The sequence below is a fragment of the Zootoca vivipara genome, chromosome 2, assembly GCF_963506605.1.
Source record: "Zootoca vivipara chromosome 2, rZooViv1.1, whole genome shotgun sequence".
NCBI lineage: Eukaryota > Metazoa > Chordata > Lepidosauria > Squamata > Lacertidae > Zootoca > Zootoca vivipara.
The window spans coordinates 107,333,161-107,354,830 of record NC_083277.1 but is presented as its reverse complement, the minus strand read 5'-3'; the positions used below and the strand labels follow the sequence as shown (position 1 = coordinate 107,354,830).

Sequence of the window (21,670 nt, the reverse complement as noted above, 5' to 3'; positions counted from 1 at the left end):
AGCTCTGGCTGGCTTTCCTCTTAAACCAGGGGGCTGTAAATAATTGTTTCGCCTACAGCGAAAAGCGGGGTTATTTACCGGTGAAATGGGGGTTCTAATCCATCCAAATTATGTTGAGTACAGAAAGAGGTGGTAGCAGCTACTGCAATGTAATCACTAAGTGTTTCACAGGTGTATTATCTCATGTATGAAGTGTCAGTAGGGATGAGGCTAAGTCATAGTGAAAAGGAGTGAGTGGGAAGGCACTCTTCAAACCCCAGAGAAATCCCTCTCCCGCCCCCCATATAGTTACTTCCTATGTTCAGGCTGGTCCTCGTGGCTCAAATGAAGGCCATGGGACCCACACTCCAAGACAGGGAAGGAGAACCTGAGTGCACTCTGCACAGACTCAGAGGCACAATCTATATTGCAGGGTAGATCCATGGCTTTCAGAAAGAGGGTGGTGGGGCTTGAACTCAAGAGATGCGTTAACCTCTAACAACAACAACAACAACAACAACAACAACAACAACAACAACAACAACAACAACAAGACAAACAGCAGAGGGCGACAACAACAACAACAACAACAACAAGACAAACAGCAGAGGGCGTGCCCTATGCAGCAGCACTCCAACTTTTCGACCAAAGGGGAGGGCAGCATGGTTGTAGCCGGGGTGGTGGTGGGTACAGCTGCTCCTCTAAAATAAGTCAATAAATAAAAAAAATGCTTAACTAAGTAACATAAAATAAGTAAATAAATAAAAATACTTAACTAACTAAAATAGGTAAATATATAGAAACCGACCAATTGCGTAGCAGATAAGTCGGTTATGCCTCCCCTCCAACATAACGCCTGCACCCCCCCCAAAAAAATTAAATCCTACAAAAAGCCCCTCCCCAACAACGACCCCGCTTGGGAGGCACGAGAAGCGGGCTTTAGAGACCCCCGACGGGGTGAGGGGGTGGGGTGGGGAGCGATCTGAACCCAGGCCTTCCTCGGCGTCCCTATCCCGGCACTCTCACCGCGGCACCGCCCCCGCCCCGTTCGACGGCAGAAAGAGGTTCGGGGGGCGTCGCGAGCAGCTCGGCCTCCAGCGCCGTCGAGGCCACCCGCCGCCGCCGCGGGCCATGTGCCTCCCGGAGGCCTTCCGCGCCCTGGTGCAGAGGCGCCCGAAGGTTCTGCCGCCGGCGAAGGCGAAGGGCGGGCATCGGAGGTGGTGGTGGTGGCCGGCCCGCTGCTTGCCCGTGTCGTCGGGGATGTCCCGCGGCGCCAGCGCCGGCCCCTCCTCGTCGTCGTCGTCGTCGTCCTCGTCCTCCACGTGCTGCTCTTCGCGCAAGGCGGAGCAAGCCCGGGGCCACTTCGGCGAAGAGCAGTTCCTGGCCGTTTGCCGGGAGTCGGCCAAGCCCCGGGAAGCGGCCAGGGCCGCCTGGGAGCTCATGGCCGAGACCGCCAGCTTCTGCATCTTCCGGCTCTTCGACGAGGTGCGAGGGCGGCCAGGGGCGCCGGCGCTGCGGCCGGACGAGAAGGGAAGGGGGAAAAGGGCCGCCGAGGCCTAGGCGGGGCAAAGGAGCCTGAGGGACGGGCGCCGCGTTGCCGTGGAAACGCGAGGGAAAGAGGAGGCCTCCAAGCTGTTTGGGGACTACAATTCCCGCCACCCCCGGCCACTGGTCCTGCTAGCTAGGGATGATGGGAGTTGTAGTCCAACAACAGCTGGGGCCCCAAGGTTGAGAAACACTAGGCCCGGGTTGCCCATACTGTACTTGGGTTTCCAGCTGTTTTTGCGGCAGTTCCCGCTATCCCCAGCCACTGGTCCTGCTAGCTAGGGATGATGGGAGTTGTAGTCTAACAAAAGTTAGGCCAGGCCAGGGGTGACCATATAGTCATACCTCGGTTTAAGTACGCCTCTGTTTGAGTATTTTCAGTTTAAGTACTCTGCGGACCCGTCTGGAACGGATTGATCCACTTTCTATTACTTTCAATGGGAAAGTTCACTTCAGGTTAAGTAAGCTTCAGGTTAAGTACAGACTTCCGGAACCAATTATGTTTGTAAACCCAGGTACATTGGTTTTCCAGCTGTTTTTGTGACAATTCCCGTCATTCCTGACCACTGGTCCTGTTAGCTAGGGATGATGGGAGTTGTAGTCCAACAACAGTTGGGGGCCCAAGGTTGAGAAACACTAGGCTGGGGTTGACCATACTTGGGTCTCCAGCTGTTTTCACAGCAATTCCCATCATTCCCAACCACTGCTCCTGCTAGCTAGGGATGATGGGAATTGTAGTCCAAAAACAGCTGGGGACCAAAGGTTGAGAAACACTCTGTGGGGCAGCAGCTCTTTTTGTTAGTCAGACCCCCCTGGCCAAACTTCAACCCGGCCTTTCCTCCACAGTGGCCTGTGGGGCTCCCTCCCTCTCATGCCCCATGAACCTCACAACAAGCCTGCAAGGTAGGTCAGGCAGAGAGAAAGATGGCTGGCCCCAAGCTATCCTGCTGAGAGCTTTGTTCCTGAGGGGGTTTTGAACCTGAGGCCTCCGTTGCACTTCAAAAACCACTTCCAGCCTTTGGAGGCGTGGGGAATGCACCATGTTTTCCAACTCCTATTCTCTACTACAGCATGCTCTCGTTTGTTGGACATGTCTCTTCTTCAAAGAAATAGATTACAAAGTTCCTGAACATGTACAAAATGCCTTGCCTTTCCGCTGAGCAACAGCAGCCTCTCAGTATTTAAGGAGAAGCACCGCTATATCAAACAAAACAGGGCTGGCAAGGTAAGATGATTGCCTCTTGGAGCAGGATCCACAGGGGCAGCAGATCCCAATGTAGATCTTTATTGTTCCTAGGGTTGCCATAAAAAAATCCTGCTCTCCATTATGGTCCTCCTTTGTTTATCCACACCCATGTAGGAGCAGGGCTTCTTCCTTCCAGGACAGATTACAAGACTTGCTCAGAGGCCTGAACCTCATTTGAAAAATTAAGATTTACTTCTACCTCTCTTTTCAGTATTAGATTTTTTGTGAGTGAACTTTAAAGGATACACGTGTAGTATTGCAAAACATATGCCAGAAGGCAGCCCCTGGCCATTGCATTGTTCCTACCGGTATGTACAGTACAGGAAAAGCAGAAATCAAAGATGCAGTAATCGTGAACAGCTTACCTGTTGCGCTTCTACCTATCATGCAGGTGTTAGAGACATAATAGCACTGCCAGGAAGGAAAACAACAACTAGTTAATGCCCTGGTGTGGGAGATAACAAATGGACAGAATCAACCAGGGGAGCAGAGGGGCAGGGAAGTGTGCATTATGTGACCATGAAATAGACAGGGTCCTCCCTTGAGATGTAGTAGCAGAATTTGGGTATTCCAGATAGGAAGCTTTCTGTAGAGTACTGATCAGCAACTGACAGCCTATGGGTCAAACCTGGCTGGGTGTGGAGTGTGCTTCTGGATTTAGATCGACAAGCATTTTGCCGTAACTATAGTGGGGTTAGCCCCAATTTTCATGGGTGTTTTGCTTCTGTGTCATCCCGTCCTTCATGACCTTTCATGATCCTGAGGCTTCTATTTTCTTTTAGTCTTCTGCTTCCCAGACCTGAGAGGAGATGAGACTTGAGTACTAACAGCTGGACTTTGTCTTGTTTAACCATGGGGGTGCACCACAGTTGTCTGTTTTTCTTTTCCCTTGCTCCCTTTCACAGGAAGTTTTGTAGGACAATCTTTGAGAACCTGTGCTGATCTAATCCTTGGTTCAAGGATTAGCTTTTTCTTTTTCTTTTTACAGCATCCTTGAATGGGTCAGGGAGGTGGGCAGGATGCCAGGAGTACAGACACAGGCAGATTTTATTCTTTCTTTCCCTTCCAAAGCAGTTTGTGTCCTTGGAAAAACTGCATTTTTTTTAAAAAAACCTACAAACTCTTCTCCTTTTTTGTCCCTTACTGAAAGGGTATGGGAAGCTGGAGTGGGCTTGAGAGTTAGAAGACGAACAATATTTTCTAAACGCTGCACCTACACTTTCAAGTAGCTTGTTTTCTTGAAGAGTTCTGCTTGCTGCACTTGTGTGTTCAAATTTACTCCATTTAATTTCTTGTCATGAGCTTATTTACTCAGGTAGAACAGTACTATGCTCTTATCTTGGCCGTGGGCTAGTGTGGGCCTCTACATAGCTCCATCCTTATTTCAGACATAATGATATATCATTACAGTAATGTTGAAAACCAGGTATCACCCAGCCCTAGATGGCAGCAACCTCGCCACTCTTAATTCATTGCTGAAGCCAGTATGACAGCCCTTGCCATCATATTCCTAGATCTGTCTGGCCCAGATCTGTCTGTTTTAAATTGATTTCACTCTTGTATACGTTTGAGGACAAATCCCAGCCACCTCAGCACAGATTTCAGACTGCTTCCGCTTCAGGATAAATAGCTGGCCAACTCAGCAGGGCATTCTACCTTGAAATACTGAAGCCCTGCTGGTTTATTGGCCAAGAGGAAAACTTTGTGGGCTGCCTGTGGTCAGAGACAGCGTGATTCAAGCAGCTGGCAGAGATGCTTGGAAGTGGAGTCTAGCGCAGGCAGGAAGCCCAATTCTCTACCAGCCGAAGTGCTATCAAAATTGGGACGTGCGTTGGTGGAATGCTTGAAGCCTCAGCTATTTTGGTGTGTGTTGCATGGCCCTGCTGTATTAGATACAACAGGAATTTGGATAATTGGGGGCTGGGAAGTAATGTATTTTAAATGCTAGGTTGTTTTGTTGGTGTGATATTTCTATCCAGTCAGCAAATGCTGACATGGATCAAAAACAATTTCACACGTGGCTTGTATGTTTAATTTTGTTTTTTTTTTAATGGGAATACAAGATCTGCATTGGTCAGACTGATTATTGAAATAAGAAATGCCTCTCTTCTGATTTCTCTTCTACTATAGGAACAATCACACTGTCATCCCAGTGAGGCTCAAAGGCCATTTAAGCCCTGCCTGGGAGGTCATTCTAAGTTTACATGGTGATTGTTTGGAGACTGGAATACAGTATCATCCCTCAAGAAGAAAGTATGCTTGGCTCGGTTTTAAAGCAAGCAATTTGTTATATTTGTTTTATCAAAACAAACGCTGCAGTTTGTAGACATATGCCAGCAGCGCAAGTTAAAACAGGTTGGCAGGTAGCATAAGTGATGGAATCCATCTGCTACAGTGGTGCCTTGCTTTACGAACTTGATCCGTTCCGGAAATCCATTCTGAAACCAAAGCATTCTTAAACCAAGGCGTGCTTCCCCATAGCTGCAGGGGACTCTATTTTCAAATGGAACACACTCAACAGGAAGCGAAACATGTTCTCCTTCCAAGGCAAAGTTCACAAACCAAAACACCTACTTCCGGGTTTGCAGTGTTCTTAATCCAAGTTGTTCATAAACTAAGCTGTTCTTAAACCAAGGTACCACTGTAATTAGAGGCATGCAAAATAAGTAGGTGTATGGATGTTGGGATTACATAGCTTTTCTTCACATATTTGCACTTCTTTTTAATTAGGGTTGCCTTGTTAATTCTCTGATGGACAGCTTTTTTAACTATTGTAGTACAGTAGTATCATACTGTGGTAACCCATGATAGCATGCTTTGCTCTGGCCTTTGACCCCTGAGGTGTACAATTTTAGGACCCACCCTATTTTTGTGGGGGGGGGGGTTGGGGGTGCGTGATTGTAAGTTTTAAAAGTATTTAATGTTGTATTTTAAATTATTGTAACCTGCCCTGGGACCATGGGGTGAAGGTTGGGCAATAAAATTATAGTAATAATAATTTACAGTTTGCAAACATGCCTGAGGAACAGAGGATTGGAAACGAAACCTGGAACTTTAAGGGTTCTAGCAAGTGTCCCAGAGTTGCTTTAAAAAAGAAAAAAAGAGAGGCTTTGCTTGCTGACTAAAGCCAGCTTTATCACATACTATGAATAAACAAATATATAAAATAAACCAGAAAGAAAAAGCTCTCAAAGTGCCCAAAATATTTTATAACCCACACCTTTCTTTTTTGCTTTTAAAGATATCTGTGTCACTATAGCAACTTTGGTAGAAATCTCTACAGTAAATACAGGAAAGTCTCTTCGTGGTGGAAAGCTACTAACACTGCCAGAGCGGTGGGATCATACTAAAATCTAGACTAGCTATAGGCGGTGGTTTGTCTTTTGAATTTATTGTTTTCATAATGCAGACTAATGTTTAACAATTTTGTTTTGTTTTGTTACTGCGATGGTCCAGTCTGAGAACACTATGGTATACTGTATGTTTTCCAGCCTTCTAAACAAACATCTCCTGTAATCTAGAGGCACGTCATAATCTCACTTTCAGTTGATACTCACATTCTTTTCGTACAGGAAAATAGGTTTGCTAACCTTTGAAAGCTCAGATTATCTGAGATATTGCAAGCCTTGTGAACTAAAACCACAACTAAAATCATCTGTTGTGGTAGATGATGGTCTAGACTCCAGACTCTTCTTGTGATGTTCTGCAGTAAAGGGTAGTCCTTTAAATGGAGGTAGAGCGATTTTACAGAGTATAAAATTTCAGGAATCACTTTTAAATAATTGCAGGCTTGATGTATCTTTGGAAAATAGAACTCAGGAGGGCGTAGGCTTGGGTGGAGGTCTACTTCACGTTGCCAGAATTTGTTTGTGAAGCAGTGTTGTAATGCCTTATTACAAAATGCTGTGTGAGTCATGCCGTATCTTTATTTCAAATATTTCCTTTCTTTAAATGATGGGTTCATAAAGGGTCTAGCTGACCGTGCTGAAGGATGAAGTGATGTTTATTGAATGAGAAAGTTCATGATAATAGAGCTCTGTTAAAAATTAATTTTACAGAATACAAGACTGAAAAGGGTAAAAGGTAGTTTAAATTCCATTCACGTGTACTGTGCTTTGACATTTTTGCATCTCCTCGATGAATTAGACCCGAAAACCTTCTGTTTCTACAATTGGTATTGCTAGCAAATAATTTCAACTCTCTGAACAAAGGGTTATCCAACTCTTAGTGTAAGGGTTGTTTGATTTGTGCAGAGAGCACCACTCAGACAAAACAAAATAAATAACATGAATTTTTCTGGACTGGTGAAGATGGGGGTGGTGGTTTGCTGGAGTCTAACAAAAGTAGAATACAGTCAGAGTGCTGAAATATAGCTATCATAACAGAAGTATGACTCCCGCTGCAGTTTATGTTTCAAAGGATAAAGGGGGATTAGATGCTGATAAGACTTTCATTTAACTATACTGTACAGTAGTCTCTGATATTTAAAATAAACAACTGAGTTATATTTATAACACCCCCTTATATATAGGATGACTTCTATGTCACCTAGTGTGTAAATATGAGAAAGCATTATTGCTTTTGAGTAATATGTTTAAGGTTCAAAATAAAAATTAAAAATCCTTCCAGTAGCACCTTAGAGACCAACTAAGTTTGTCATAGGTATGAGCTTTCGTGTGCATGCACACTTCTTCAGATGCACACGAAAGCTCATACCTATGACAAACTTAGTTGGTCTCTAAGGTGCTACTGGAAGGATTTTTTATTTCATACCTATGACAAACTTAGTTGGTCTCTAAGGTGCTACTGGAAGGATTTTTTATTTTTATTTTGACTGCGTCAGACCAACACGGCTACCTACGGTACCTGTAACTATGTTTAAGGTTATATAGAAAAAAAGATATATCCAGCCTAGCAGAGAGATTGGAATATATTTTAAGATAAGTCTGTCATCGAGCAGTCCAGTTCTTTAGGCAAATGGACCAACTCGCCTCTATTTTGACGCAAACATCACAGAGTATATTTATATGTTGTAAATGTATTCATTGTGCAAGCACAGTGGTATAAAAGAGTATTTGGGGACATTGCTAGTGCAACCAAGCAAAGGCCTGAAATACAGGATTCTTGATTCTCCCCCAACTGCTCCCTCCTATTTCTCTTGCTTTTTCAGAAATCTGGACTGTACGAATATAAAGTCTATGCCACTCTTGGAGATTGTTCCCCAGATGTATGTGCAGAAGTGTACATGGATTTAACCTACAGAACAAAATGGGACCGGTATCTTAGAGGTCAGTAAATTATTCAAGACCAAAATGTCATTTTCTTTGGTCACTGTGATTGGTTCCTTCCCTCCGCTCCTTGACCACCATCGTTTCTAAGATTCTTTTACTTCGCTCTTTCAAGTGCTCTGTACAGTTTTTCAGTATGAAAAATGCATGAATTCAATTTCCATTTCCAAAGCATAAATGCTGTTTGAAAATATATTGCATTGTTTATTGAGTTCTCTTGAAAATATAGTCACCCACTTGTGATGCCCTGAAAAACAAATGTGAGGTAATGTGTTTCTTGCTAGCCACTTTTTGTGTTAAAATCAACATTCTTAGATCCATCAACACTGTTCTTGTGTTGGTTTATGGGTAAACGGATTTGTCTCTTGATCATTATGTGACATCTGGGGAATCTGAGGCCTGGTGTTTGATACCCCCTTAATCACCAGTTTTTTATTAGATTGTTAGACAGAGTGGTCAGATGCAAAAGCAGAAACTAATAGTTATGGAGGCAAAGGGAATCACATGTGTTATGCAAGCCACATCTGCTGAAATTCCCTCTCCTGAACATCTGTGAAAAGATGAAGAAGCCTATCCTCTTTTGCAATTGGCTACTAAGACCTTCTTTAGCTTTGACCTCTTTGATTCTACAGAGAATTTCCCCTTATTTTTGTCCAGTTGGTTGCTTAAAACAATTATAATAATTTTCAATACATGGGTTTCCGTTCCTCCAAATCAGGGATGCCCCTATGAAATTTAACTTGTATTCTTAAAATTCTTCTGATTTCCCTCAGAATTCCTCATATGTTTTGCATGGGCAGGAGCCTCCAGATTTGCCTCTTAGCATCACTAAGGTGAACTTGGTGGCAACTTAAGGGTGTGTGAAATTGAGAAATATCATGAGTCCTCTTGGAAGTTCTTGTTTTACCTCAACATTAATTCCGATGCAGTTTTGCGTGAAGCAAGAACTTCCACTTTTGCCACCAAAATTTGCTTTAGGTGAAATTTGTCAGAGATGGTGTCATGTCATACTGTTGTGTACATCTTTATTTAACAGAATGACATTTGTGCATTTCCATCCCTATCCTAAACTTCAAAGATCCGGTTCTGTTCTCCATGTTTAGTTTAAACAGGTGACTATTTCCATATAAACTATACATGACATCCTTATCTAGTTGTGCAACGTATCATATGGTGATCCAGCTGTAGCAGTACCTAAGATTAGGTAAAGGTAAAGGGACCCCTGACCATTAGGTCCAGTCGTGACTGACTCTGGGGTTGCGGCGCTTGTCTCATGTTATTGGCCGAGGGAGCCGGCGTACAGCTTCCAGGTCATGTGGCCTGCATGACAAAGCTGCTTCTGGCGAACCAGAGCAGCGCACGGAAATGCCGTTTACCTTCCCGCTGTAGTGTTACCTATTTATCTACTTGAACTTTGACGTGCTTTTGAACTGCTAGGTTGGCAGGAGCTGGGACCGAGCAATGAAGGGTTTAAATTAAAGCGCCTCCTTATGAGGAAAGGCTATGAACTTATCAACAATGTGGAAAGAGGGAGGAAGGGGACCCCCTCTTCATTCCCCTTCCTTTCCTCTCTTATTTGGTGATTGGTGTATATATGGTAAAGGTAAAGGTACCCCTCACTGTTAGGTCCAGTCGCGGATGACTCTGGGGTTGCGCGCTCATCTCGCTCTATAGGCCGAGGGAGCCGGCGTTTGTCCGCAGACAGCTTCCGGGTCATGTGGCCAGCATGACTAAGCCGCTTCTGGCGAACCAGAGCAGCACATGGAAACGCCGTTTACCTTCCCCCCGGAGCGGTACCTATTTATCTACTTGCACTTTGACGTGCTTTCGAACTGCTAGGTTGGCAGGAGCAGGGACCGAACAATGGGAGCTCACCCCGTCGCGGGGATTCGAACCGCCGACCTTCTGATCGGCAAGCCCTAGGCTCTGGTTTAACCCACAGCGCCACCCACATCCCAATACCTAAGATTACTCCCTGCTGAAACCACTACTCTTGGAGTTTCTTCATGCACAGCTAGTCCTGATTACATGTTTCTGCTGACACCTTTTAGAAGATAGCATGGTAATGACTTTTCGGCCCTAGAACAAGAGAGCATTTCTCAAGACATCACACTGAATTTGGTGACATCGGTTAATGTTGGAAAGCCATTTATTCTAAGTAGCACCCATGGAAAAGCATTTTAAGATGTATCCTTCCAAAGAAATGGTGCTCTGTTTTTCTTCAGTTGGTGGAAACTGCTTTCCAGCCATCACCCTCACCCTCCTCTTTTGCTCAAGTAATTTAGGACACTGCCTGCGATGCACTGTTTCTCCATACGTTAGAATAGTTTTGTTCTAATTATATATTGAGTTTTCCTTGATTCACACTACTGACAGAGCACTTTCAAGTTGCAACAACTGCCCTTCCCTATCATGTAAAGTAGATTTTCCCATTATGTCCACATGTATCAATTATGTGTTGAAGTTAACTTGAGTGTCCCTTGAGATACATGGGGAAGGCTTGGTCATCTTGGCTAACTTTTAGCTATTGTGAGATTAATAAGAGCAGATGCACTATCTTCCATTGGGATGAAGCTATATTACTGCATGCCACAGACACAAAGGGTGGGGAAGGAAACCCATGACTTCAGCATGGCAGGGGCAATAGGATATGAATGTCCCCATCTGCAAATGACTCACAATGTCTGATTTGCAGAGCTTCACATATTTTGGCCTACGGTAAGCAGGGAATGTTTCAAATATCTTCCATTATCTCTTGTGTGATGCCACGCTCACATCTATGTTATATAATATATCAATATCAGTATCAATATATATAGCATATTAGATGTCCATTGTCATTCAGACAAGATGTTTTCAAAAGGTGAATACTAAAATATTTCTGGTGCGTTTCTTAACTTAAGACTGTGGAACTTCCACAAAGAGCGAAGTTTTGATTTGTGTGTGTGTGTGTGCATAGACAATATTGCATACTTTGATTAATCAATTTTAAAGAACAAAATTATGCATTATTATTGTTACTGTTATCAATTTTATACCCCACCTTTTCCCCAATGGGACTCTACATTCACAAGAAGAAACATTTCGATAATTTCCAGTGTACTAAAATGAAGTGGCAAATTATTCTTGCAACTTTAGTAATGAATAATGAGATTTTAATATCGATGGGCATGATTCACCTTAGTGCAGGCATAGGCAACCTTGGCTCTCCTGATGTTTTGGAACTACAACTCCCATGATCCCTAGCTAACAGGACCAGTGGTCAGGGATCATGGGAGTTGTAGTTCCAAAAACATCTGGAGAGCCAAGGTTGCCTATGCCTGCCTTAGTGTCTATGCTGGAAGCCTACTGATTAGACCACTTAGATTAGCAGGGGGAGCAGCAAAATGTCTTTTCAGTAGCAATCTCTCGTCTTCTTGGTGCTCTTCCCCAAGGGCCCCTTGTGTGAGAGGGCTTTATGGGGCAGCAGGGGGCTACCTCTGGAAGTGAGGAGATTTGGAAAAACAAACATATGATCTGAGAACCCATGCATCTCAGTAGGGCACTGTAGCTTATTTCACCATATTTCCCCAGTTTTTGAACCCATGGACATTTCTGCAGTCCGTGCTTTGATAGTGAGCTTGGAAAGGTTGTTTTGGAAAGGCAATAAAAGGTGAACAAAGGTAACAGTATGAACAGATTTACAGACATCGGAGACATATTAACCAGCAAGCCATCCTCACTGCCCTTAATCTAGTCTATCTCACTCTTTGGGGAATATTGAAAGAAGCTATACTCTGCAAGTAATAGGATGACATAAGATATAATAATAGCATGTCTTCTCAAATAATAGGGTTCAGTTTGTCCTTCTGGTATGTGAAAGAAAATATCCATTTAAAGTGAAACTCTCTGTATTGCCCATTAAACTGAACATGTCAAATATTACTCTTTTTCTCACACCTTCACTTTTGAGTTTCCTTGCTGCTTAAGACGTAGGAAACTGAATAGGTTGTCAAATGGCACCAAGTTAATACTCCAGTGACCTCTGGTGGAAAATGTGATATTCTTTGGTATCTTATTGCATTGTGGGAACAGCACTATCCATCAAACAGCTGGCATTACATATTACATCACACGGAAATAATGTATTCCAAGACAATAACTTGTTAGGCCCCTTCATATGTTTGTGAGGAATACTGGCATCTCAGCATATGTGTCTGCAGCAAAATAGTTCCTCCTGCAGCCATTCCCACATTCATTGGAAAAAATGCAGCATCTGAAGTGACTTTTATGGTCTGCCTGCCATAGCTACTCGGGAAGATAAGGAACTTTAGGTAAAGGTAAAGAGACCCCTGACAATTAAGTCAAGCCACAAACGACTCTGGCATTGCGGCACTCATCTCGCTTTCAGGGCCGTCTTAAGCTCATCGGGCGCCCTGGTGCAGGGATCCCTGGGCTGCCCCCCCTTTAAAAAAACAAAACAAAAACCAGGGACTGGCCTGCCATCACCTCTACGCTGCGTTTCATTGGTAGAGCTGCTGCCATGTGGCGTCACCTCTACCAATGAAATGCAGCGCCAGAGTGAGGGATGACCCCAGCACTGCAGAGGGTCCTAGTGCCCCTGCTCCACTCGTTTACCTCTCTTCCCTGAGCGGAGCGGCTGGCGGGCGTCCAGGAAGAGGGAGGCCGCCGCGCAGCTCCCCCACTTGCTGGGACGCCCCTCAGTGCCCCGGTGCCCCGTGCCACTAGGGCCAATGGGCGAGCCGCCCCTGCTCGCTTTACAGGACAAGGGAGCTGGCGTTTGTCTGCTTCTGCAGACAATTTTTCTGGGTCATGTGGCCAGCATGACTAAGCTGCTTCTGGTGAAACCAGAGCAGCACATGGAAATGCCGTTTACCTTCCCACCAGAGCGGTACCTATTTATCTACTTTCACTGCGTGCTTTCGAATTCAGAGAATACCTTTTCCTGCCCCATTGGAACTTCCCCAGCTTTTGAGATCTGTCCATGAAGCCTACCTACTGGAGAAGAAGGCTTAAGTTAGGGCAGGGTTTCCCAAACCGTGGTCTGTGAACGATCAGTGGACTGCAAGAATAATTCAGGTGGTCTCTGGCATGACTCTGGATTTTTGGTTAAATATTGGCGACAACACACCCACTGCATTTAATTCATTTTGGTTTTTTAAAATTGCATTTGAATTGCTGCTTTTATTGTAATTTATTGTGTTATAATTTGAATTCTATGGAATACAATAAAATACAATATATGAGAAATAAAAGATGCTTTAAAATACATTTAAAAACTGTATAGCATATAGCACGGTGCATTACAAACTGTACAACAGGCAGGAAAAAAATGTGGCCTGTCACAATCTTGCATCAGTAATCCATGGGGGGGGGCATTTGGGAATTACTGATTTAGGGCTTTTTCAGTCATGACACTGCAGTTTTAGAATTCTCTCCTTGATTAGGCCTGGCCTCAACTTTCTTTTCTATAGTCCTTGGTAACAAATGTCCTCTCAAGTAATGGGGCTGTTGTAGGCCTGATTTCTCCAAACTGGGTGAAAGACCATTAATATGGTAAAAGCAGGTATCAAATGATGCGCACGGGAGAAGAAAATCCTAGTTTCACAAATACACTTGCAGGGTCTGAACAGGTGGTGACAGGCCTGCTCAGTAAGGAGGGACATGATAGAGATAAATAAGATTTTGCTTAATGTGTAGAAATTTCCCCCCCTCCCCGGTAATACTAGAACATGGGATTACCTAAGATCATATTCTGAGGCCCTTCTTCGTGTGCCTCCTCCTCGAGAGGTCCGGAGGGTGGCAACACGAGAACGGGGCCTTCTCTGCAGTGGCTCCCCTTCTGTGGAATGCTCTCCCCAGGGAAGTTCATCTGTTGCCTTCATTATACACCTTTAGGCACCAGGCAAAAACGTTCCTTTTTAATCAGGCCTTTGGTTGATCAGGTTAACATCCTATGCCCTTTTAAAATGTGGCTCTTTTTTGGGTGTGTGTGTGTGTGTGTGTGTGTGTGTGTGTTATTGGGTTGTTGTTTTTATTTTATTTTGATTTTATTTTCTGTGAACCGCCCTGAGGCCTCTGGGTATTAATAATCATAATAAAACAATAATCTAATGAAATTTAATGTTGGAAGATTTAGGTGAGACAAAAGGAAAACTTCACACAACCCATTGTTAGGTGGGCATTTGCTACCACAAGATACAACACTATTCACTGGATGGTTTTAAAGGTTTTTTTTTTTTTTAAGACAAATAGTGGGGGGAAACTTCATGAAAGGCTGCTGGCTGTGAAACTGTATCTGTGTAGTGCCTCTGGTACCTCTGAACATGAGCTGCTGGGGAGCACAAGTTGGGAGAATCCTGCTTGTGAGCAGGGGCGTCTTACCTATAGAGGCTAGTGGTGCACCGCGCCAGGGTGTGAAGTTCTGGAGGGCGCCAGGAAAGAGGCGGAGGCTGGACGCGGCGCCTCCCGGCATCAGCTTGCCACCCCCGCGCACCTCCACCATGCTGCGCTGAAGTAGTGCTGCGCCCAGAGCCTCCGTCTGCCATGGCCACTGCGGCATGAAGCAGCCAGCTGAGCCGGGAGGCACCGCATCCAGCCTCCGCCTCTTCCCCGCCGGAGGAGCCCCCTTCCAGCCGCTGCCTGCCTCCTCCAGCCCCACCAGCAGTGCCATTCTGTCTATTTAAAAAAAAAAACTCTGGGAAATGGGGGGGGGGGGGCGCTGAAGGGAGCTTTGCACCACGGTGCCAGCTATGCTTAAGATGGCCCTGCTTGTGAGTTTCCCATACACATTTGGATGGCCATTGTGAGAACAGGAATCTTGACTAGATGAGCTTTTGGGTCAAATTCTTTAAAAAAGAACCAATTATGTCTATCCCTTTGTGCCCGACCCTTGTCACTGACACATATACAGTTATGCTTCGTGTCTGACTCCTGTCACATTTTCAGCCCACCTTATGTAAGTCCAGCTGAATAAAACATAGTCTGCATCTAACACATTTCCCCTCCGATTTTTAGATATAAGTGAGAAACCTTTTGAGGGCAGAACAGTAATCCGCTGGGAAGTGAAGTTCCCTTTCCCCATGGCAAATAGAGATGTATCCTTTCAAGTCTTGAGTTGCAGTTTTGCTCTTAATATTTGAGGCTGCAAACTCCTCACAGCACAGTTTCTGCAAGTTTAAATGAGGTAAAAATGGACTCTTAAGGGAAAAGAAAAAGTTAAGACTTTGATGCGCATTCTTGTGAACCATATTCCGTCATACCCTTTGAGAAGCAAAACAAAAACAAATGCAGGCTTCTTGAAACAGGATTGCTTTTTTTATTTGCACCAGTATACCTTCTGTCTCGATTATATATGTATGTTATATATACAGACACATCCTGATTATTTCTTAAACTTCAGCATAGTATGTTTTCGTACGTGAGCGTAAAGATATGGAACTTGAAGGGAAGAAGATCTATGTTATATTGGCTAAAAGCGTGAATACCTCTAAATTCCCAGAGAAGACAGGGATTGTTAGAGTAAAGAATTATAAACAATGTGTGGCCTTTGAAAGCGATGGCAAGAAAGGCTCCAAAGGTAAGAAATCAGTAAAGAACTTTATAGAAATACCTGATTAGAGCTAGTCATGGGGAGAAAGTTCAATTCAATTTGCATTTGAAGGTGAATCTACCTAATACACACTTATCAAAACAAGGCACAAACCTAAAACAGAGCTATCCTTTGAAATTTGCATTTCTCTGAATTTTGCAGTAGTTTCCCAGCCAAGTAGCATGTACACAAATGCATTTTTCAGGATACAGTGTATATATAAGTGCATATATTAAAGAAAACAATATACAGAAATGTATTATATTAGGGGAAATTGCTTGTAAATCTTATTTATGTTTATTTAACAAAAAATTTACTCTGCTTGACTGTAAACACAACCACCTATAAGCAGTTTACAATAGTATAAAAACATTAAGAATTATTGATTAAAAGTGTATATTTGTCAAAATGACATGCAACAATGTGCTTATTTTTGCACTACAGTGTTGGCAAATTTTGCTGATTATTTTAATAAACAAATTTACAAATTGCTGCAGAAGTGTGCAAAACGATTGTGAGAAACAGAAAATTGTCAACCGCAAACGACAGATACGCCTATCCCTTTTTAGAGCAAAAATGTTAAATCTACAAGTTAGGATTGTGAAAAACATATTCACTTGCTTTTTCAGCACTAACAAATTTTTCTAAGAGACTGAAAGCAATATAGTTGAACAGGTGTGTACAAAATAACACTAGAGGCTTGCATCCAATGTTTTGGGTGGTTAATTCTTATGCACACAAGTTTGCTCATCCCGGCCAGCTAATTTGTGTAATCTGGTAACAGGAGTTGCTTAACCACAATGTGATCAGACCAGATTTGTATAAATTCTGTAGGGGCAAAATTAGCAATTGCCTGATTGTTCTTTATTCTGTAGAAGTAAATACTTGTGGGGAGAGTAATTTGTTTCAGTACTGTGGCGGTTTTAGGAATATTAATGATTAACCCTTTGTTACAGCCCACAGCCCTGTTTTGACTCTCCTCCACTGTGGCTGCTATTTGCATAGAGAAGAAAGCTGCAATTGGCACCAGTGGAAGCTTTCCCCCGAGGAACATAGCAGCCACTAGGGGCATGTGGTGTGTGATCCTGATTGGACTGAAGTGGAGACAAGAAGTTAAATCCCCTCTTTACCACCTCCCCAGCCCAATCATATCACTTCTAGCTTTGTGATTATTGTCATACTTCATTTCTAAGACTAGGAAAACTTGCGGATGTCCCAATAATGTGCCAAGTTGGACTTCTGATGCAGATATTGCAGTTCTGCTAATGGGTTCAAGTATCCTAGGCCCTAACTATTTGTAATTCTTTCTAATAGAAATTTTTGCAGGGTTGGGGTTGGCAGGGGGAATCATTTGTTTTTGTACGCACAATCCCTTCCTCTTGGGAGGGAAACATTAGATGTGGTTGGATATGCGTAAAAGTGGCAGAGCTTGCTGAAACTGGGAAACTTTCCTTCCAACTCTGCAACAGGCCTCCACAGCTCCAGAGATGAAATTGAGAAGGATTTTGTCAGTTTAGCTTCTGCAGTGAAGAAAAACCTTTGAATTTATTGCAGAGCTGAATGGGAAGAAAGTGTTTTGCTTTCCTTGCTGCTTTTTTGCAGCTATTGCCCTGGGACCAGACAGTTTACAATTAGTTCTGAACTTACAGGGACAGCAGTTGGGTGTACAAAACATTGCACAATTGAAGAGGGTGGAGGAGAAGAGCTTTTGGGGGAAAGAAAGAAAAACCTCTCGCAGTCATGCAGACGTTGTTCAGAAACCGTTGAGGGGGTTCAGCAAATATATATGATATCGTGGGGTGGAACAGTGGAAAACTCCAGAGAAATAAAGGAATAAATTCTGCACATTTATGGTTCTAAATAACAACACTAAAAGCAGCTTAGATAGCTGCTAGTAAGGTGACCACAAAATAGATATATAAATGAATAGCTGCTGTTGCTTAAATAAGATTTCTGACTGCCTCTTTTCTTCCTTTCTTTTGCTTTAAAGTTTTCATGTCGTACTTTGATGACCCTGGTGGCAAGGTTCCTTCGTGGCTTGTCAACTGGGGAACCAAGGTAAGCAGAGGACTGGAATTTGTAGGGAACCAACCCAGTGGGTTATGCCCGTGGCTTTTCTGGCCTGATTCTCTGTTGCCAGCACTGTAGGCAGAACTACAGGTACTGAAAGGGGAAGAGTCATAGAATTGTAGAGTTGGAAGGGACCCCAAGGGTCATCTAGTCCAAACGCCTGCAAAGCAAGACTCTCAGCTAACGGACCCATGACAGTTGGCCAGCCAATCTCTGCTTCAAAACCTCCGAAGAAGGAAAGTGCACAACCTCCCAAGGGAGACCGTTCCACGGCTCTTATTGTCAGATGTTTTTCCCCCTGATATTTAATCGGAATCTCCTTTCTTGTAACTTTGAGCCACTGGTTAAAATCCTACCCTCTGGAGCAGGAGAAAGCAAGCTCGTTCCCTCCTCCATGTGACAGCCCTTGAGATATTTGAAGATGGCTATCTTCAAATAGAGCCCAGAGCAACAATCCAGACTTGTTTGGTGTCCATTCCCTATTGTCAGTTGCTAGTCTGAGACAATAGCTCCGTTCATGCATTACTCACCTGAAGGTGGGCATCCTGCTAGTGCTGGGGAGGAGGGCTGTGCTCTTGGCCCCTCCCACAGCACCAAGTATACTGCCTTAAAGAGGCCAAAACCTTTCTACTGCATAAATCCATCCAGGAATGATACACATTTAGGATTTGCTTGTACATTTCTGTCCCTTTGAATCTTTTCATCAGAGCCTACAACTCTCACTGGCAATATCAAACAAAAACACTTTCTTCTAAACCTTTCATGGGGCCTTTGGTTTATGTGCTGCTAGCAGCGTGGGATATTGTTTGATTGCTGGATCATGTAAATCTGTATATTTTGAAAAGCTGCAAATGGTGGTGGCATGTTGCTGCTGTGTAGGAGGGTCACCAGGATTAAAGAATTTTAAAAACCAGTTATGAATCCCCCTCTATCCTGGTTTACAATGCTCGTTTAAGCCACAGAGCACAATTACTTTTGTGTTTGAAGTGGCATAGGTGTAACAAACGGTTGAACATCAGTAGTTGCCTACTAGGCCATAAAGTGTAGATGCATAAATATTCTGTGATCCCTTTCTTTACAGACCGGAGTGCCTAACTTCTTGATTGATATGGAGAAAGCTTGCCACAGTTACCGCAAAAGATAAAAATTGCTCCCTGAATGTGATCCAGATTGATAGCTTAAAGGTATATTTTGCATCACTGAATAACATCTGCCTTTTGGGATAGTAATCATGAGCCATGTAAGTTCCCAGGCATGTGACAATGAAACATATTAAAACTTTTCATTTTTCATTTTCCATCTGTTTGATGCACTGCCATTTAATTTTTTTGACAGCTTTCACGTATCATTTCAACATTTGAGGCATGCTGTTTGTGGTTCCACCGCCCTAGTGTAATGATCACCTTTGAACACAGGAGCGCTGATGCATCGCTTCAGTAGAGGGAACACTACTATGTCCAAAGAGGGCTGTGCATGCAGAACTTCTCCCTTCATTGAAACTAGTAGAGAAAGCCATTCTGCAGTGCACTCTGAGCTCTGCATCAAGATGCTCAAGATACAAAGCACACTAGCTGGTCGACAGTGCTAAATAGAACTGTTGGATGCCTTTTAGTTGATCTCTTCTTACTCTGCTCCTCCGCTGTCTTCTAAGAAACGTTACTTAAACAGTTCATTAAAAGGTAAAGTGGACAGGATTTTCAATGAGCAAATGAGATGTTATCTTTTATTGGAATAATTAGTCACAAAACGACTGGCTGACATCCAACGAAAGTTATATAAACCCCACTGAAATCCATTAGTTGTGACTAAAGGCTATTAATCTCAGCGGGACATAAACACAATTAACTTCTTCTTTTGGGTTGGGCCCATTGTGCAAAAAGATTTCAAATGTCAAGTTATTCATCTGAGCAAAACAAAAATAATTAGCAATAACTTTGCTAAAAACCTTTGAAGGCACACCGGGTAACACTGCGGGACTTGTTTTTTCCTCCGTGTTGTGTGCCTTCCACATTTGATTCCCAGCTTCGCAAATATAACAATACATTCTGTGCCACTGAGACTGGAACAAATGATGTTAGAGTTGGGGAAAAAAACTGCCTTATTTTCAGATTTTTATATTTCTGCTTGCATCTTCCCTGTTGGGTGGTTTTGGATCACCCAGGCCCAAGACCTAGCAGACAGATCACATGATGATTTTCTGCTATATCTGTCTGCTTTCTTGGTTCTCAAGAGTTGGTGCCTCATCCAGGTAAACAACACCTTGGGTATATAGCACTGTTTCCCCACAGCAACAGCAATAGCTTTTGGAAAAAGAAGAATGCGAAGCCCTGGTGCACACATGTTCGCTGGATAATAGTCATTATGTTTAATCAGCCCAGATAAGTATACGTTCTCACATGTCCCATTTGTCATATTGTGTGAAACAGGCATTAACATTATTATTTCTTGTAGGAGACACTTGAAGTGAGCTAGTTAGTCTGTTTGCACAGATGTCTTTCATTCTGCTCCATCCTAACAACAGAGGAAGCTGTTGCTTGTGGATGCAAAGGTCCCATTGTGAACTTTCTTCTATATCACTCTTTCACTCTTTCGTCTACAAACATGTAAGCTGTTTATTTTCACAAATGCTTCCCAGGCTAAAGTAACAGCACAAGTCTCAGCATGTTTTTAAGATTCCTTGGCCTTAACTGAGGGCTGTGACATACATGTTATTAACTGGATTGAAAGGACTGGGGACAGGCGGCAGGACCAATAGCTCTAAATTGTAACATACTGTAATTCCAAACTTCGCTTAGCAGAAACAGTTCTATGTGGTCCCCTTAACCCTGGGGGAAAAAACAACAACTGGAGGAGAAAGTTTCTTCTATGAGCAATCTCGGGTCTGTGCAGTATAGCAAAAGTAGGCACTGCATCCTGGCAATGGGTACAGCAAACTTCCGTATTGAATGAAGATGTATAAATACGTATCCGTAACAATGAGTCAGCTTGCCAAGCCAAATTCAACCCATCAGCCATGCATTATGTGCTTGACATCTGCCCCTTGCCTCAGTGCTTGCAGTCCCAGGCAGGCAGCCAAAACAAAACAGGAGTTTTATTGAGCTGCCATTTGTGCCTGGTGTGCTGTGTTTGGCTTCATGGGTGACACGCAGTGGAGGCCTGCTTTATATGTTGCATATTCCACTAATCTCATTTCCCGGTCAACATTGGTACATGTATGCATTTATCAATAAATCCAGTAATTAATTTTAACCCATGGCTTGCTTGGGAGATTCGTCCCCCACCACCACCAAAAAAAAAACAACCCTTCTGCGAACACAAAGATTAATATCAATAAAATACCCCCTACAAGAGCCACTTCTTTACCAACTCAGCAGAGATCTGCCTCATATTCATCGTGTGGCTAGCCTATTATTATTATTATTATTATTATTATTATTATTATTATTAAAGAAACTATTTTAAGTTTTATCAGATAAACATAGCATAATAACCATATTGAGAAAACAAATAGCCAGTTAACATTGAAAGTTTGCAAACCACCAGTCCTGTTGATGTCCAAAGCAGTATTCATCTAGGCAATTCTGCTGCTAGCTAGTTTTGAGGTGTTGTGCACAATGTAATTTCTTCCATCGGAAGCTCAAAATTATGACCACGTGCTACAGTTTGGAAGCAAATCCTTAGAAAATCAACCAGCAAGAAGACATTTCCTAATGCTTCTTTCCGTTCCATAGCTGTCTGCTAGGCTATACCGCTGTCTTCCCACACTTTGCTGTTCCATCGGCTCTGAGAATGGCCAGTGACCTGCTTGAGAATTAAAAGTTTGGCCAGATGTTTCCTGAGAATAAGCCAGCTTTGTATTTCCCTTTGCACATCATCTTGCAAGAGGCAGAGCTGTGATGAGTGCAGATCTGACATTATTTCAGAAAGCTGATGGCTGGGTTGGTGGGAATC

The 21,670-nt window shown here is 43.3% G+C and overlaps 1 protein-coding gene across 2 annotated transcripts; it reads left to right on the top strand.

Annotated features, from left to right (window-relative positions):
• The first annotated feature begins 1,239 nt into the window (after positions 1–1,239).
• Positions 1,240–19,821, top strand: PCTP (phosphatidylcholine transfer protein). Of its 2 annotated transcripts, XM_035107942.2 has the most exons (6): positions 1,240–1,464; positions 7,941–8,058; positions 15,076–15,155; positions 15,466–15,637; positions 17,640–17,707; positions 18,801–19,821. In XM_035107942.2, exons 1-6 carry the CDS (start codon positions 1,240–1,242, stop codon positions 18,861–18,863), a joined length of 726 nt encoding a protein of 241 aa, XP_034963833.1. In that variant the 3' UTR covers positions 18,864–19,821. The 2 variants fall into 2 exon arrangements, with proteins under 2 accessions (XP_034963833.1, XP_060127987.1); XM_060272004.1 differs by lacking the exons at positions 15,076–15,155; positions 15,466–15,637.
• Positions 19,822–21,670: the final 1,849 nt, after the last annotated feature.